Source organism: Rhinoderma darwinii, chromosome 2 (assembly GCF_050947455.1).
Source record: "Rhinoderma darwinii isolate aRhiDar2 chromosome 2, aRhiDar2.hap1, whole genome shotgun sequence".
Classification (NCBI taxonomy): Eukaryota; Metazoa; Chordata; class Amphibia; order Anura; family Rhinodermatidae; genus Rhinoderma; species Rhinoderma darwinii.
The window spans coordinates 231,337,441-231,356,039 of record NC_134688.1 but is presented as its reverse complement, the minus strand read 5'-3'; the positions used below and the strand labels follow the sequence as shown (position 1 = coordinate 231,356,039).

At 43.6% G+C, this 18,599-nt stretch overlaps 1 protein-coding gene and 1 long non-coding RNA gene across 6 annotated transcripts in view; one reads left to right on the top strand and one right to left on the bottom strand.

Annotated features, from left to right (window-relative positions):
* Nucleotides 1-4,434, top strand: part of GLOD4 (glyoxalase domain containing 4) — a 24,189-nt gene extending 19,755 nt beyond the window's left edge. For all 4 annotated transcript variants that reach the window (XM_075852924.1, XM_075852925.1, XM_075852926.1 and 1 more), the window contains exons 8-9: nt 3,283-3,369; nt 4,266-4,434. In XM_075852924.1, the coding sequence (XP_075709039.1) occupies nt 3,283-3,369; nt 4,266-4,364 (186 nt within the window). In that variant the 3' untranslated portion in view covers nt 4,365-4,434. The remainder of the gene's footprint in view (nt 1-3,282; nt 3,370-4,265) is intronic.
* LOC142742804 (uncharacterized) lies at nt 4,426-18,599 on the bottom strand. Of its 2 annotated transcripts, none has more exons than XR_012881439.1 (4): nt 18,550-18,599; nt 8,055-8,242; nt 6,248-6,467; nt 4,426-4,979 (listed from the first exon to the last, which is right to left on the bottom strand). It is a non-coding gene; the product is annotated as an uncharacterized LOC142742804 (long non-coding RNA). The 2 variants fall into 2 exon arrangements; XR_012881440.1 differs by lacking the exon at nt 18,550-18,599 and adding an exon at nt 17,571-18,517 and having other exon boundaries at nt 8,055-8,178.

The window sequence follows — 18,599 nt, the reverse complement described above, 5'->3', positions numbered from 1 at the left end:
GGTACCATTTTGGGGTAAATGTGACTTTTTGATCACTTTTTATTCTATATCTTGGGAGGGGTGGTGACCAAAAAATAGCGATGCTGACAGTTCTCCGTTTATTTTGTTTGTGGCGTTCACCGTGCGGTAAAATTAACATTATAGTTTCATAGTTTGGGTCGTTACGAACACGGTGATACCAAATATGTGTACTTTTTTTTTTAACGTTTTCATTTTTTCCCTATAATAAATGACTTATTATAGGAAAACAAAACCTTTTATTTTTACACTTTTCTAAAACATTTTTATTAACTTTTCTTTTACTTTTTACACTTTATTTTTTTGACCTCAGTTTTAATCGCTGCTAGAATACATTACACTACCTAGGTAGTGTAACGTATTCCAACTGTCAGTGTGACGTCACAGTCACTCTGACAGTTGGTCTACGAGGATCAGCAGAGGCTAATCCTCATAGGCTGACATACATGGCATACCTGGGGGCCGTTGTCTGGCCCCCGGGTGCCATCACAAGCATCAGAAGCCCCCACGATTGCATGGGGGCTGCTGATGCGCTACAAACCCGCTACATGCGGAGATCGCAATCGAGCCCCGCATGTAACGGGTTAATTGCCGAAATCAGCGGCGATGAGACGCTGATCGGCAACACTGGAGTGTCAGCTGTCGGGGACAGCTGATCTCCAAGTTCCCGATGCACACTGTCGCCGACAGTGTGCCATCGGGAACGACACAGTGACTTCCTGTCACTGACAGGAAGCCTATCAGGACCAGCCGAAGGTTGGTCCTGATGGGCTACCGTCTATGGCAGACCCGGAAGCCATTGTTTGGCTTCCGTTTGCCATAGTAACTATCGGCAAACCCCGCGATTTCGGACCGGGGTCAGCCGATATGTTAGAAACCCCCAAAATTCGGCGATTGCACCCGATCGCCGAATTTAAGGCGTTAATTCGCCTAAATCAGCGGCAAAGGACCTCTAGCCGGCAAGAGGGGAGTGTCAGCTGTCGGTGACAGCTGACCTCCCGGTGCACACTGTCGCCGACAGTGTGCACCGGGAAAAACTCAGTAACTATACGTCCTCGTGCGGGAAGTAACCTCCCGCAACGACGGACAGTTACGTCCTGGTGCGGGTAGGGGTTAAGAACATTTTATAGGTCTCTAAGTTGCATGGAGTCTTTTCATATTCTATAAAGCTATTTCTAACAACCAACTTTACATCCCATATGAGATTTGTCACCCAGCTTTGCTACACTCTAGAATTGTAGAAATCATGCAGCGATCCCTACCCCCTGTCACAAAAATAAAATCATTTCAACTTTACAGAAAAGGACAACTTAAAGATATGTACAGGAGATGTTTTAGCTTTGGAGAAATGTTCTTTAATGTAGATTCAGCGACTCAAATTTCTTAAAATGACCCGTGGAGGATAGGATTGAAACATTGGTACTGCAATACACTGGTCATGGAGCCATGGTGTATTATAATAGTGGCCACAAGTTATTCACGAGATGCATTCTAATGATTACAAGACTCCCTCGGATAGCTTACCCAGTCTGGCTCTATGCCAGCTGCCCTAGTTTTAAATCAGTTTATTACATTTCGCTGGTTCAGGAAGTATTGGTTTTATTAGATTAGAAAAACGCAATGCCTCAGATCATAGGAAAGGCCACGATCATTTCTTCCTCTTCAATTACCCAGTAAACTTTTTTTAGCCATAAGAGAAATATTAAATAAAGGAGCTTTAGTACTGTAGACTCTGAGTAATCGTTCTACCAAATTGGTTCCATCTTTGTATGGCAGCAGCATTTTATTTTTCACTTTTATCATCATAAACTGATACCAGTTCATTACTGTAGAATAATTCATAACAGAATATGCAGTGAGCTTACTTATCAGATGTTATTAAATCATCGCTTATAGGATAGCTTACAGCTTTCGTGGCTTTGGACAAATATCTGAACTGTTATGACTTTGACTTGTTACAGTGATTTTATATGCATTGACAGAAAGCAGTAAATGCTGATTCTCAAATCCAGAGCATCATTTCATATACCAAGTGCCCAGTATATAGCAAGAGCAGTGGCATAGCTACAGTGAGTCCTCTTAGACGACAAAAAAAAAAAATCTTTGTTGGGGTGGTCCTCCCAAATGAAAAAGTACACAGAATGTTGATTAAAGTGACGTAAACAAATATACAATGTACACAAATAATCACACAAAATGATGAAACACCCCATAATCACATCATCAATTGCACAATTTGCATATAACACACACAGTATTGTCCTACCCTGTACCTGGTCTTACGTGTATCATGTAAACGCCGTATCCAAACACTATACTGCAGTGGGCTTCTAGACATGGCTTCCCAGCTTACCCTAGCACAGACTTGTATTGCATGATGGGAGTTCTAGTTTCATAACAGCTGGAGAGCCTTAGGTTGAAAAACAATGGATAGTATTGTACAATATTCTTAGTCTCCAACATGGCTCCCCTCTCCTTCTCGGTTGCCAGCATGGCTCCCTCTCCTTCTCAGTCGCCAGCATGGCACCCTTCTCCTTCTCGGTCACCAGCATGGCTTCAGTCTCCCCTTCAGTCCCTAGGATAAACCCCTTCTTGTTATTCCCCCGGATGACTCCATTAGCTTGTCAGTCCCTCACATGGCTTACCTTTCCTTCTCAGGCCCCAGTAGAACTCCACCAGCTTCTCAGCCTGCAGAATGGTTTCCCTCTCAACAGTGCCTAGCAAAACCTCTCCTCTCATTCTACCTAGCAGGGCCAACTTTGTTTCTCCAAATAATGGCCCCTTCTTCAACAGGTAGTGGCAAGCTGTACCACAGCTTATCACGCAGGCTGATCTCTATTCACATATTGATAACTCCCCATATCTGGCTCATACCCATCCTCCAGTAAGCAGCGACTTGCTAACCTGTGTGGCATTCAATCAGTGGATGAAACAATGCTGGGATGGAGAGAGCAAGAGAAAAGTTTCAAAGAAATTTCATGTCATGGTGCACATTAGCAAGACGTGTCAAAGTTACACATGCAGTCTTTACAAACAGAGTGTCAGCAAAATTGTTTCTTAAAAAAAGGTGGTCCTCTGTCAGAGGGGATCTTTTGAAACAGAGCGACTGTGGTCTTCTGGGGAGGTGTCCCTGTAAATATGATGCAGAGGTTGCAATTGCATCTTGGCCTTGGCACCTGAGGTGCTTACAGGCTTCTCTGCCATACTATAAATGGGCAAAAGCTAGTTTAGTATAAACATTCGTTGTTTCTTGTTGTCTTTTAGGATGGTCATGAAATTTGCTTTGTTGGAGATGAAGCCTTCCGAGAACTGTCTCAGACTGACCCAAATGCTGACCAGCTTTTAAATGATGTAAGTTTGCATCCATGAAAATAATTTTTTTAAGACACAGGCCCTCTTAAAAACTGGTCTCCCGGTCAGTTTTGCTTATGGAAACCAATAACATCACTAATAATAATACACTACCGGCACGTGTATAACTGGCATACTTACAATCGTATATTTCTTAAAAGAGTAATTCCACCCTGCAGTGGTATTCCACCTGGATTCTGAAAGCTCTGTTCCTCTCAGTACTGTATGCGGAAATGGTATTGACCATCCCTTTGAGTTTCACAAAATGATGCTTGCCATTTTTATTAGCCCATTGTATATTACCTAGAGGTCAGGGACCTATTCTTTAGTTTCTCCCACTGTAATGATGCATTATATATTTTATAATGGTTGATGCTGTAAACTACACAGCACATTTCCAAGATCCCATATTTCATGAAAACCCATCATTTAAATGTGTATAATATACTGAATGTGTCTATGATCTTCTGACTGTTGCACTGGCATTTGAAAGGGAAATTGAACAAAAGTAATCTTCTGACATATAATATAGTGGAGAGTAGCCTTTGGATAAGTTATGCAGATCTTGCCCACATGTAAAAACAGAGATTTGGCTAATAGGGGTTATATATTAGGGAACAGGTGTAAATTAAATTTCCTGGTGTATATTTAAATGTTTCGTAGCAAGAGACCGCCCTAAGTTAGCTCGTTTTAGGGTCAGTCAAGTGATCCTTCTCATCCAATGAGTCTAGACTTTTTGCATACAGCACTCTTTTGCACTCTGTAGCATAGAGCGGTTAAGGTGTCTGACAGATGCAATATTTTAATCTTTCTCTGTGATGAATTCTTTTTAATAGTCTTGTATATTACTTGGGACCGGAGTACATGCCTCTTTTTAATTTATTTGTTATTTACAGGCAATGTCAGCAGACAAGAGTGATGAGTGGTTTGCAAAGCATAAAAGACAGAAACCATCTGCATGTGGATCACCCAGGATTGACGTACATGTCTTATAAAAGCCATCTGTGCTTTATATGCTTAAAAAGAAAAAAAATATATGTCCAATAAACATTGCGGAACACTAAATGTTTTGTTTATTAGATCTGCTCCGATTCATTAAGATTACAAAGCGTTTGCGGTGTTTCTTACATGTTGCATACATTTTATAGGTGTTGTCTCAACGAGACGCCCCCTTAGGCCACTTTCACATGGCAATATTTTGCATCAGTGTTTAAGTCAAAAACATGAATGGAACATAAATAGAGAAAAGTATAATGGAAGATTTGCACCTTTTTCGTGTTTTGGACCCACTCCTGGTTTTTGCTTAAAAATACTGACCTAAATACTGCTGTGTGAAAGTGGCCTTATATGAAGAGTTGCCTCGGCAATAACCTGCTCTCCGTGTGTTCGACTCCTGAAACCCTGAGTGATCAGCCGATATCGACAAGGGATGTTTCAACCAGCAGGTTCTTCGGCAGGTGACATGTAGCTTTACGTAGGCAACCAAGTAATACACCAGAGCTGGAGCCGATCTTCTTAGAGGTTCTCCGCTATGGTTGGCCCTGACTTGTGAGTCAAGTGCTATTGATCTCCGCATAAACAGCCCAGCTATCCCACTTTACTAGTACAGCCTGAAAATAATAGAAGAGATTTAGCACTTGAATGTGAAATCCTTTGATCTTGTTTCTCATTTAGTTTTAAAATATTATTTACCATTAACCAGATTTGTGCCATAACTAATATCTTATGACCTATACTTACAATGTAAGACTTGTAGGACTGTAAATTTTTAGCATAAACCAATAATGTAATTGTACGGTTAGTTCACTTTATAGTTTTTTCACTTAAAGAGGCTCTGTCACCAGATTTTGCAACCCCTATCTGCTATTGCAGCAGATCGGCGCTGCAATGTAGATTACAGTAACGTTTTTATTTTTAAAAAACGAGCATTTTTGGCCAAGTTATGGCCATTTTTCTATTTATGCAAATGAGGCTTGCAAAAGTACAACTGGGCGTGTTGAAAAGTAAAAGTACAACTGGGCGTGTATTATGTGCGTACATCGGGGCGTGTTTACTACTTTTACTAGCTGGTCGTTCTGATGAGAAGTATCATCCACTTCTCTTCAGAACGCCCAGCTTCTGGCAGTGCAGATCTGTGACGTCACTCACAGGTCCTGCATCGTGTCGGCCACATCGGCACCAGAGGCTACAGTTGATTCTGCAGCAGCATCAGCGTTTGCAGGTAAGTAGCTACATCGATTTACCTGCAAATGCCGATGCTGCTGCAGAATCATCTGTAGCCTCTGGTGCCGGCTCGTCTGACACGATGCAGGACCTGGGGAAGTGACGTCACAGCGTGATCTCTCGAGAACACGGCTGTGTCTGCACTGCCAGAAGCTGGGCGTTCTGAAGAGAAGTGGATGATACTTCTCGTCAGAAAGCCCAGCTAGTAAAAGTAGTAAACACGCCCCGATGTACGCACATAATACACGCCCACTTGTACTTTTACTTTTCAACACGCCCAGTTGTACTTTTGCAAGCCTCATTTGCATAAATACAAAAATGGCCATAACTTGGCCAAAAATGCTCGTTTTTTTAAAATAAAAACGTTACTGTAATCTACATTGCAGCGCCTATCTGCTGCAATAGCAGATAGGGGTTGCAAAATCTGGTGACAGAGCCTCTTTAAATAGTTAAAGCGTAAATCCACTACTAAACAAACTTTTACAGTTTTAATACAAATACAGTATTAAAGGGTTCAGTCCAGTGATCTGTGTGTCCAGACTAGACCAATTCAATTTTAGTTTAAAATTATCTGATATGGAATTCTGCAGTCCAAATGTGGAAATAAAAGGATCAAGACTTAGGAAGGAAGAACTTAAACTGCATGAAAGTGTACCTCCACTTATATGATGAATCTGGACTGATGTTTAAAGGGGTATTCCAGTCTACAGCATTGGCTGTTTCCGTCAGCCCCATGGACTGAATGGAGCGGCACCGTGCATGCCTGGCCGCCACTCTATTCAAACTCCTCCTAGGCGGTGTCTAGCGGCTGCGGGGGAACAGGGGACCCTTATTCTGGTGATATATAAATTTGGCATTGTCGTAATCGTAATGACCTGCAAAAAAAGTTAACACATTATTTATACTGCACGGTGAAAGCTGTAAAAACAAATCGCCATAAAAAACTGCCAAATTACTTTTTTTTTTCTCACCACCAAAAAAAATCAATGAGTTATTCAGTACATTATATGTACCCCAAAATTGTGTAATCTAAAAATATAAATTACCCCGCAGAAAACAAGCCCTCAAACAGTTTTGTTGATGAGAAAATAAAAATGTTATGGCTTGTGGAATGCGATAATAAAAAAACAGAAAAAAAATCGCTGCGACCTTAAAGAGAATGTATTGTCCGAAAATAACATTTAAATCAGGTTTTTATTGTACAAATATATATATATATATATATATATATATATATATTATTTTTTTTATTTTTTTTCATATTCAAATTTTATTGATTTTCAATACACACAGATATAGAACACAATGGAGGGAAGGCCTCCATACACTAAAGGAAAACAACAAGTAAGGGCAAACCCCAAACAAAAAAGTGTGCATCACATCCCAGTACAAAGGACATTATATATGAGCAGCATTAATGTACATAAAAAAGAGGAGCACTGCATAAGGATGAAACAGAAAATAACAGCTCAGGCTCCTATACAACATAAAGTACAACGAAGACCGATAAATGCAATCGGAGGAAGCGAGGCATATTCCCCTAGACAGAGGAAGAGAAAGAATAGAAAAAGTACAGAGAAGGGGAAAGGTAAGGGGAGGAAGAAGACATGGGGAGCCTGGACTCAAGTTCCGGATTATCATGAGGGAAAAGAGCAAGAGCAGCAATACACACAGTAGGGGCATAGTCAGACTAGAAAAATCCCAGGAAACTGCACACTTAAGGGCCTCCCATTGTACCATGGGAGACGTGTCATCATGGGCGTGATCAGATGTGAAATGCTCAACCGTTTGCAGCAGTTCAGCATTGCAAACCCCATCCAGGATCAGGGACTCATTGAGTCTCCAAGTCCAGGGGCCCTTAGTGAGGAAAGGAAGATGTAAGGTACAATACACAGGGGCGTGATTGGACCAGAGGATACTGCCGATGGACGTAGAGACAACCCAGGGAAGGGCATGATGTTGAAGGAGGAAGTAGTCCAAGCGACTGTAGGTGCCATGCGGATGGGAATAAAAACTATAATCCTTGTCAGAGGGATGTTGAAGGCGCCAAGTATCACAAAGCTGAAGCTGTAAAAGAGTGCGCCTCACCCGCTTGATAGCAACACTAGAGCGACCAGTAGCGTTATCTACCATCGGATCCAAAGTAAGATTAAAGTCTCCACATAACACCAGTCCCCCGAACCACCGGAAGGGCAGCATCTATGAGATTAAGAAGGAAAGCTACCTGGCCCTGGTTAGGAACATAAGCATTAATCACAGTGAACTCACGCCCACCGATATTAAGTACTAGGATGATGTATCTAGCTTCAGAGTCTACAACAATATTCACAACCTGCTGAGGGAACTCCACACGATCTGGAAAGGGGGTTGTTATTGAAATTCCAGTGTGTGTAAAATTTATTTTTAATGGTAGGGGAATGTCCTTCCTTGAAGTATGTTTCCTGAAAGCATGCAATATGTACCTTGCGCTTGTGAAGATGGTGTCGAATTTGCGCTCTCTGTTCAGGAATGTTCAGCCCCTTTGCATTGAAGGAGGCTATAGTAAGGTCAGCCATGGATGCAGACCAAACGGCTTGCCGAGGCGTTCTGAAAAAAACAAGAAAGGCAGGTGTCCAGGGTCACCATGTGGAAAGAAGGGGAAGGAGACAAGCTAGAAATAGAAATCAGCATTAGAGAAAGACAAAAATGCGAACAAAAAAGGCAGTAAGATAAAAACGGCCACGCAAGCTAAGCACAAAAATGCGGAGGACCAAAGTCTCGGTCCAGTACCTACAGGGGGAAGGTGACAGCTACACATGAGCTATCCGCACTCCCCAGCTTACAGTAACAAGTATAAACAGCTAACATGTATGCACTGTAAATAAAATAGGGAGGAAGGCATTGTAAAGCAGTTGACAAAAACAATACTCAAAACAAAAGGCAAGCTATATATCTAACAGCCCTTAAAGGAACAGTGTCACGAAAAAAATTTTTTTACATCAGTTTGATTTTAGTGCTTTATTAAAAACTTTTATATTTATTTGTGTGTTTGTGTTTTACTTTTTTTTATTTTTTAACTTTTTCTTCCCTATGGGGGCTGCCATTTTTTTCTCCATTTCTGTATGTGTCGATTAACGACACATACAGACATGGAGTACGGCAGCTACAGTCCCATAGTGAATGCAAACGGGGCCCGTTCCATCCACTATGGTGTACGCCGTCTGTGTGGGAACGGCGCATGCGCCGCTCCCACACAGTCCAAGTTGAAATGTGCGCCGTCCGGCGCCATTTTCCTGTAGACCGGAAGTCGCGGCCGGACAGTAAGATTACTACTTCCGGTCTCGGCTTCCGGACTTGTGCATTTGGAGCGGCGGTAGCAGACGGAGCGGACGGAACGGAGGGAGCGGCGGCGACTGGAGCAGGTAAGTGATTTCTATGTATGTTCGTGTTTTACTGTGTGTTTACTAGTGTATGTTAACCTACTACACTGTGTGTTAGCTCAAAAAATGCCGACATACAGTGTAGGAGGTTTGACCGTTCAATCCCCTCGTTTCTCCCGGCACTAGCCAGGATAAAGGAGGGGGGGGATTCTGAGAGCTCACTAGAGCGAGTGAGTTTTCCCAAATTTTGCAGCATAAAGCAATGTGGTTGCTTTACCACATGCAATGCTGCAATTTTGGGAATTGCTCCATCTAGTGACCAGCACTGGGAAATATTATAAATTAGAATCTAATTTATAATATTTCCTGACTCGTAAAAAAATTTAAAAAATTAGAACAATGTTTAATCACCTATACACTAATTGTTTAACTAAAAAAAAAATACATTTTTTTCTAGCAACACATTCCCTTTAAGAATAAAGGATACATTTCAGGAGCTGATAGAACAATTGCAGCTAACAAAATAAGACCCAGAGCATATATGCCGGCGACAGGGCAACGTAGGTCATCACGCCGAACAGGCAAACTCCACAGGCGGTGTAGGGTCACGTTCCTGCCTGCGTCTAGACCGTCTTCTGGGGCCGTGTGGGGGGCGACCTCCAGTGGTAGGCGAATGCACAGAGGGAGGGCGTCCCGCCCGAGATCCTCCGCTTGTAGAAGATAACAACGAGGGACAATCCAGTAGTGAAATATGAGGAAGGTCTAAGTCCCGCAAAAAACAGGTAAGTCAGTCGGGTATCGTATAGTATAGGTGCGACCATCTTGTCTGACCACCAAGGCAAAGGGGAATCCCCATCTGTAGATGATGCCTCGGCTCCGGAGTACCTCCATAAGGGGTTTGAGAGCAGATCGTTGTGCAAGGGTATGTCTAGGCAGATCTGGTAATATACGTATCTGCGTACCTTGATGAAGAATGATGGGCTGTTGTCGGATTTTTTGTAGAATAGAGTCCTTGATGGCATAAAGTGGATTTGGCAAATGACATCCCTTGGCTGCTGATCATCAATACTCAGTAGACGGAGGGCCCGATGTGCCCGGTCAATTTCTATATGAGTATTTGGCGGGCGGCCGAATAAGTTATTGAAGATGGTAGACAGAGTAGAGAAAAGATCAGACGCAGGAATGGATTCGGGTAATCCCTGAACACGTAAGTTGTTCCTCCGGTTACGATTCTCAATATCATCAAGATGTTGTTGCAGAATGAACAATTTAGCAGAGTGCTGTTGTATAGTAGATTGGATATTTTCAATAGTGGTAGTGTCAGCGACACGGTCTTGAGTAAGGGTGCCCACGCTCGTAGAAAGCGAGGAAAGTTCAGCGCTAAACTTGGTAAACTCCAGTTTACATTCTTCCACAATCTGTTTAGCAAATGGAGTCATATCAGCCCTAGTGGGTAACAATTGAGCAAGCTGATGGATATCTGAAAGAATGGCTGGTCTATTTTCACAGACATACAAGAAGCGTCTGAATGACTTAATCCGAGAACAGCCAGTTTATCATCCGGAGAATGAGCAGAATCCGGGTTAGGATGGGTAGAAGAATAGATCATAGATCCTTGGCTGCGGGTGTGCAGTACAGGCAGAGTTCAGTGGTGTGGGTGAGACCCCTGAGGCAGTGACTGTGGTATGGTCGGTTGCATATGAGGGGGACTGCTCCATGAGGAGCCAGAGGACCAGAAGGGGGAAACCCCTACCAGTGCAGGGCCCTGGGGAGGATGGAGGAGTTCTGGGGCCTGTAGCCCGGAAGGCCCAACAGCAGACAGGGTGGCATGAGGCTCAGGATTTCGGTACTCACTGTGCTGATGGGATGTAGCTTCCAGCAGTGCAACGGCTGATGAAGGAGGGAAGTCCTATGCACAAGAGACCGCCGGCTCGGAGTCCAGCACTGCAGCCGTTCCTGTTTCGGGCATGAACTGCCTGCTCACATGGGCTGGAAGAAGAGGGACCGCAGGCCGTGGATGGGGTGCTTGAAGGAGACAGAGTCCCGACATCTGTGTCTCTGAAGGGGAGTGCCGGTGGCCATCTTGAAATGCCACGTGCTCAGCAGCGAGAGCGGCGGTTGCAGAGGCATCACCGGAGGCTTCCGGGGCAGGTAGGGGATCCAGCACAGCTGCAGCCAGATCTTCCGCGACAGGGGAGGCTGCTTGAAGGGCAACAATCGCCTGAGCAGGCCCGAGATCAGGCACAGGAAGGTCCCGGTGGCCATCTTGGATGGCGTCAAGCTGTGTCGTCCGGGACCCCGCACCACCGACACCACGGGGATGAAGCAGGGAGTTAGAGGCCTCCAGCAGCAGTACCTGGGAAGGTAAGGCGATGTCTTCTGAGGACAGCTCAGGGCCCCCGAAGCACTAGGATAACAAAGGTGGAGAGGCCGGGCGGCCATCTTGTCCTCGGGCCTCAGTCCGGAGCAGAGTCCTCAGCTGCCAACCAAAATATGCCCCAATGTCCCTCTGGGTAGATGAGGGACGGGTAGAGGCTGCAGCCTTATTCTTTTTAGTTGCCTTCCCCATTGCAGGGATTATTTATTTATTTATTTCAGTTACTTATATAGCGCCAACATATTACGCAGCGCTGTACAGAGGTCCACTTTTTTTACTGTCCCCATTGGGGCTCTCAATCTAAATTCCCCTATGGGTATGTTTTTGGGGTGTGGGAGGAAACCGGAGTACCCGGAGGAAACCCACGCAAACACAGGGAGAACGTACAAACTCCATGCAGATGTTGTCCTTGGTTGGATTTGAACCCAGGACCCCAGTGCTGCAAGGCAATAGTGCTAACCACTGAGCCACCGATGGTGCAAAAGCTGGTGGAGCAGCTAAGGAAAGCACGTCCTCACTCTCCCATAGCTGGCCACGCCCCGTACAGATATCTTTTTTACGTGACTATCCACACAAAAAATTCTTGGAATATTGCAGTTTTCACACTGGCCACTAGAGCAGTCAAAAAAAGCTGATATCTACTGTTCTCTGTAGCTCATCTCATTATTATTAGAGGGTGGGCAAGTTTTTTTGTTTGTTTTATTGAAGATAAATTTTATTATTATTATATTATATTTTTTGGTTTATTTTTAAAGCAAGTTTTTTTTTAACATCTTCATTAATTTCCAATAAGAAAAACATTGAATTTGATTGAATTACAGCAAAAGAATTACAGTAACCATTTTCCTTACAATTCTTACATTATCCAACACAATCCCATACTTAGACCACACCCCTCTCTCCCCTACATTAGATCTTAGAAGAAAAAAAAAAAAGAGGGTGAGCAAGTTAAAGGGAATGTGTCGCTAGAAATTTTTTTTTTGTTTTTTTTTGTTAAACAGTTAGTGTATACATGATTAGACATTGTTATAATTTTTTCACAAGTGAGGTAATATTATAAATTAGATTCTAATTTATAACATTTCCCAGTGCTGGTCACTAGAGGGAGCAATTCCCAAAATTGCAGCATTGGCATGTGGTAAAGCAACCACATTGCTTTATGCTGAAAATTTGGTGTAAACACACACGCTCTAGTGAGCTCACAGAATCCCCCCTCCCTTATCCTGGCTCGTGCCAGGAGAAAGGAGGGGATTGAATGTTCAAACCTCCTACACTGTGTGTCGCCATTTTTTGAGCTAACACACAGTGTAGTAGGCTTACATACAGTGGTAATCAGACAGTATAACACGTACATACACAGACCTAACTTACCTGCTCCTGCCGCGGCCGCTCCCTCCGGTCCGTCCGCTCCCTCCGCTCCTAGTGCTTGCTTCAGAACACGTCCGGAAGCCGCGACCGGAAGTAGTCATCTTACTGGCCGGCCACGGCTTCCGGTCCACAAGAAAATGGCGCCGGATGTCGCTCGGCCGAAGACCTTCCATTTCGACTGTGTGGGAGCGACGCATGCGCCGTTCCCACACAGACGGCGTACACCATAGTGAATGCGAACGGCTCCCGTTCGCATTCTCTATGGGCATGTATGTGCCGTATTCCATCTCTGTATGTGTCGTTAATCGACACATACAGAGATGAAAAAAATGGCAACCCCCATAGTGAAGAAAAAGTTAGAAAAAGAAAAAAGTAAAACACAAACACACAAATAAATATTTTTATTTTTTTCGCGACACCCTTCCTTTAATGACAGCTCTATTGTAATATAATACTGGAAGCCTAGATAAGGCAGGATAGCAACACTATACACACACAGATAAGGCTCTGTGCGCAGCTCTCCTGTCACTCTATTTTTTTTAGCATTTGTTCCCTCTGCAGGCTCCATTTCCAAGTCTCTCTTTTTTTCTGAGCAAGTAGGTGGAGCCTAACTGGTATCATGTTTGCCATACATTGCAAACATAGGGAAGAAAACCTCCTGCTTTCCAATCTCTTTGTAGCACACCCTCAGAAACGACAGTAACATGGAGGGCATCATACAGCAGAAATTAGCAGTGAAGCTGTGAATCCGGCACTGGGGTGAGATATAACACTTACTAGAAGTTGCATCTCTCGTCCCCCTTTCTCGTTTCACACCAGCTCCCTCCTCCCACCTCCATAGAATTCTATGGGCAGCATGTAACCTGATCCATCAGTGAGCTGATAATCTGTCTTGAGGAGACGGATTTAGCAGTGAATTCAGAGCCAGTTAACATTTAGGGGGGGGGGGTTTGCAAAGGAGCTTGATAAGTGGAAGAGAGGCATTTTTCTTCCTACCTTCAAGTCCCCTAGTGGGACGAAAAAAAAGTTGCCTAAAAATAAAAAAAAATAGGTTTGAAAATAATAAAAGTAAAAATTCCCCCTTTTTCCCTTATCAGTCCTTTATTACATAAAATGCATAAATAAACTATACATAATTGGTATCACCGCGTCCGTACGGCCTGAACTACAAAAGTATTTTCGTTATTTATCACGCGCGGTGAACGTTGTAAGAGAAAGTAATAAACCATACCAGGATCACAATTTTTTGGTCACTTCACACCTCACAAAAAAAATGGAATAAAAAGAGATCAAAAAGTCGCTTAAAATGGTGGTGATCGAAACTACAGTTCTTTACTCAAAAAACAAGTCCTCACACAGCTTTCTTGATGCTCTTAGATTATATTTTATAAAAAGTATTTTATTGTGCAAACGCCATAAGACATAAAAAACTCAACATATGGTATCGCTGTAATCAAATCGCCCGCAGAATAAAGTGAATGTGTCACTTATATTGAACGGTGAACGCTGTTAAAAAAAAATGGAATAAAAAACAATAGAATTGCTGTTTTTTAGTCACCACGCCTCTTAAAAAAGTTGTATAAAAACTGATCAAAAAGTCGCATGCACCCCATGAAAATTATAATGAATTCCTCAAGGAGTCGTTTCCAAAATGGGTTCACTTTTAAGGGGTTTCCCCCTGTACTGGTACCTCAGGAGCTCTGCAAATGCAACATGGCGCCCAGAAACGAATCCAGAAAAATCTACATGCCAAATAGCGCTCCTGCTTTTCTGAGCCCTGCCACTTGTCCAACCAGCATTTTGTGACCACATTTGGGGTATTGCCGTAATCGGGAGAAAATGCTTTTCAAATGTTTTGTTTTTTTTTCTTATTCTCTTTATTCCTTGTAAAAATTAAAAATTTGTACCTTTTATCGGAGAAATGTGATTTTCAATTGCACAGCCTAATTCCCCAAAATGCAGCAAAAAACCTGTGGGGTCTAAATCCTCACTATACCCCTAGACAAATTCCTTGATGGGTGTAGTTTGCCAAATAGGGTCACATTTTGGGGGTTTCCACTGTTTTGGCACCACAAGACCCATTCAAACCTGAAATGTGCCTAATAAAAAGGAGGCCTCAAAATCCTCTAGGTTGCCTTGGCTTCTGTATCCTGTGCTTCAGTCCATTACCACACTAGGGCCACATGTGGGATAGTTCTAAAAACTGCAGAATCTGGGCAATAAATATTGAGTTGCGTTTCTCTGGTAAAACCTTCTGTTTTACAGAAAAAAATGCAATAAAAAGGAAATTTTTAAATTTCAACACATCTTCCGTCTGCACTGCTTGCCTCTGCATATTGTCTCGGATCGAGGGGTCCAGTTCACCTTGAAGTTCTGGAGAGCACTCTGCGGTCTCCTCGGTGTAAACTTGGACTTCTCCTCGGCCTACCATCCCCAGTCCAATGGTCAAGTCGAGAGGGTTAACCAGATTATGGAAAACTATCTGCGGCACTTTATCTCCAGGCAGCATGATGACTGGGTGCAGCTGCTTCCTTGGGTTCTCTTATAATAACCATACTAGTGAGTCCACCACCTCCAGCCCATTCTTCATTATTTACGGCCAACATCCACGAGTACCTCATCCTGTCTCCACTAAGTCCCAGATGCCTGCGGCTGACTCTACTTTCAGGGACTTTCTGCAGATATGGCAGCAGACCCGATCTTCTATCCTGCTGGCGGTTGACCGAATGAAGAAAAAGGCATACACTAGAAGACGAGAACCTCCCCAGTTTCTTCCAGGAACTACGGTCTGGCTGTCTTCCAGGAATATCCGGCTGAGGGTGCCGTCTTGCAAGTTTGCCCCCAGGTTCCTCGGACCCTTCGAGATTCTGCTTCAAATTAACCTCGTCTCTTACAAGTTTCGGCTGCCTCCTACCCTCAAGATCCCAAACTCCTTCCATGTCTCCTTGCTGTAGCCTGAGGTCTTGAACCACTACTCTAGGACTCCTAGTTCCGCAGTGGCTCCTGGCGGATCGTCAGGTACTTTCGAGGTGAGGGAGATCCTGGCCACCAAGAAAGTAGGAGGAAGGACGTTTTATTTGGTGGATTGGAGAGGATTTGGTCCAGAGGAGAGGTCTTGGGAGCCAGAGGAGAACATCGATGCTCCTGTCCTCGTGAAGAAGTTTCTCTCCCGCTCTGGTCCCAAGAAGAGGGGGCGTAAGAGGGGGGATACTGTAACGTCTATGGTCGCAGACCGTTGTCCTGACTTATGCTCTGACGGCCGCGGCCATGGACGAGTGAGTTCTCGGCGGTATCTCCCTCCTGAGAGACGCCGGCACTCACTTCCTTAAAGGGCCAGTGCGCGCAGAGTTGCAGAATATATGCAATTAGCCCAGAATGCTGCTGAACTATAAAAGGGGCTCTGCCCTCTTGATCATTGTCTGAGCGTTGTTGTGTTACCTAAAGTTTGTCATTGCAAATGTTTTCCAGTTCCCAGTGTTACCCGTTCCTGCTGCCTGTACCCTGTATCCCGTGCTACCGTTCCTCTGTGCCGTCAAGAGTTGGAGTCGCGTTGTGCCCTCCGCTGCATCTATTGTCACACCCCGCCGGGTGTCTGTCTGCTGTCAGAGCCTCATCTTAGCCTGAATCCACCGCTACGGTCTACATTGCCTCAGGTACTCTTTCTGGACTATAGACATTGCATTATACCTGTTTGGCCAGCTGCTATCCCGCTACACGGTACGGCCCAGTGGGTCCACACCCCGTGCCGTGACACATATCACGTAACACGTCAGGTTTGAAAAATGGGCTCTGAGCCTTAAGGCCCAAACTAGGCTGTGTCGTTATGGGGTTACGTGGTCACTAACTTTTTAACAAACTTTGCATAAATCAATAGTACAAGCGAATATAACGAAACTTTGTGATATAACTTATTAGAGAAAAACTACTCTTTCTCCCAATTATCAGACTTCTTTTCCTACTGTTCAATCACTCTGATTTTACTGCTTTTTCCATCTCCTCAAGACAAGAAGGACTAAGCTCATTGAGGGATCAGGTTACAGATGCCTACAGAATTCTTTTGAGAAGGGAGCAGAGGCAGAGAGACACAGATGCTGCAGCATCTTCCTGGTAAGTGTTGTATCTCAACCCAGTACTGGATTCACATCTACACTGCTCATTACTGCTGTGTGATTTCCTCCATGCTGCTGCAGCTTCTATATTAGGGTAAGTTCACACGCTTAGCAAACTAGGTCTGAAAATATTGAGCTGGGAAAACAGCTCCTGATTTTCAGCCCTTTTTTATTCAAACTCGCGTAATTCGCTGCGTTTTTTATGGATGTTTTAGAAGGTGTTTTTCCAGTCAATGAAAAGCGGCTCAAGAAGTGACATGCACTTCTTTTTCGCGGGTTTTTTTTAACGCGGCCATTTTTTTAATTAAGAAAACTCCCCGTCGGAAAAGAACACAGTTTTTCCCATTGAAATCAATGGGCAGATGTTTGGAGGCGTTCCGTTTCAGATTTTTCAGCCGTTTACGGCCGAAAATAAGCCATGTGAACATACCCTAAATGTGATAGGAGAGCAGGATGTTCTCTTCCCTATGTGTGCAATGTATAGAAGCCATGATAGCAGTCAGGCTCCACCCACTAGCTCCGAGAAAATTGAGAATTATAGAGAGAAAGCCTGCAGAGGAGAAAACTGTTATAAAATCTCATATACAAGTCACATAATGACCAGAAATAGTGTCATTCCTCATGTACACACAGGACCGCTTATTCTGAAAAGTCACCTGAAAGGTTAGATACGCTTTAAGGCAACTGGCATAACTGATATAAAGGTTAATATTTATTTAGTACACTTGCAGTGTATTTATCAGTTACTTTCAATGACTCATGCACCTTTAGTCATGGCCCAGCAGTTCTTCAATCCGTAACAATATCTGCAGTGCAGCTCCAGCATATGGTAGGAGAAAATCAGCACATTTGGGGAAGTAAAATCTGTAAAGACTATGTAAACCTGTTGTAGACGTTTTTTTGTTGTAAATAAAATGTATGTGGAATGGGATTAAAAACAGTTTTAAAATTGACATTAGGTATTGTGATGCTTTGTGTGGAGTAGTAGAGACAAAAGTGTCAAACAACGGCTATAAGGTGGGGGGAAGGGGGGGTGTTTGTATGAATATACTTCGACTCATACGTGTGGCACAGGTAGAAGTTCTAAATACTCAACTACTTAACATTAATAAGTGACAGAACGGTGAAATCATCTTGTCTGTCACTTCTTTATGCTGCCCACAGACGGGGATAAATATCGGACAGATTCCCTGTACACGCTGCATATTTTGATGCAGATATATTTGCTACTAAAAATCTGCTTCATTCATATGAATGGGGTTGTTACGGTAGGAAGCACAAAATCTGCAACATGTGCAGGGGGCCTGAAGGGGACCGGTCATGTACCCAGAAAATTTGCCGCCATAACTGTATTGCTGCCCTGCCCTTGTTTATTTGAACTTGCTAGGTGCCTTTATTTCCCCCAACCCATTAATTCTGGTGGCTATGGATTTATAATGGGATGAGGCTGACATTAGGCAGAACGGCCATTATGTCAAACTTTTACTGCAGCCTTGACCACCCACAGAAACACTGGCACTTATGTGTAAAACCTGGGCATTAGCACTGTATGAGTCGTATAACAGTCTCCCTTGTCAGCCATTACTTCCATTAAAAGATGAATGGTCGCTTGAACAGCAACCAGCGAAGAAAGTGTTAAACTGGCGTCTACATTATTCTGTCAGAAGTTGTTGCTGCCTATCCTGCAGCAAGACAAGTAGAACATGGGAGAGAAGCACTAAATAGAACTCCAACTGTGCCTCACATTGCCCTGACATCCCGGCACCAAATGTGTCTACTCCCTCTGCTGGTAAA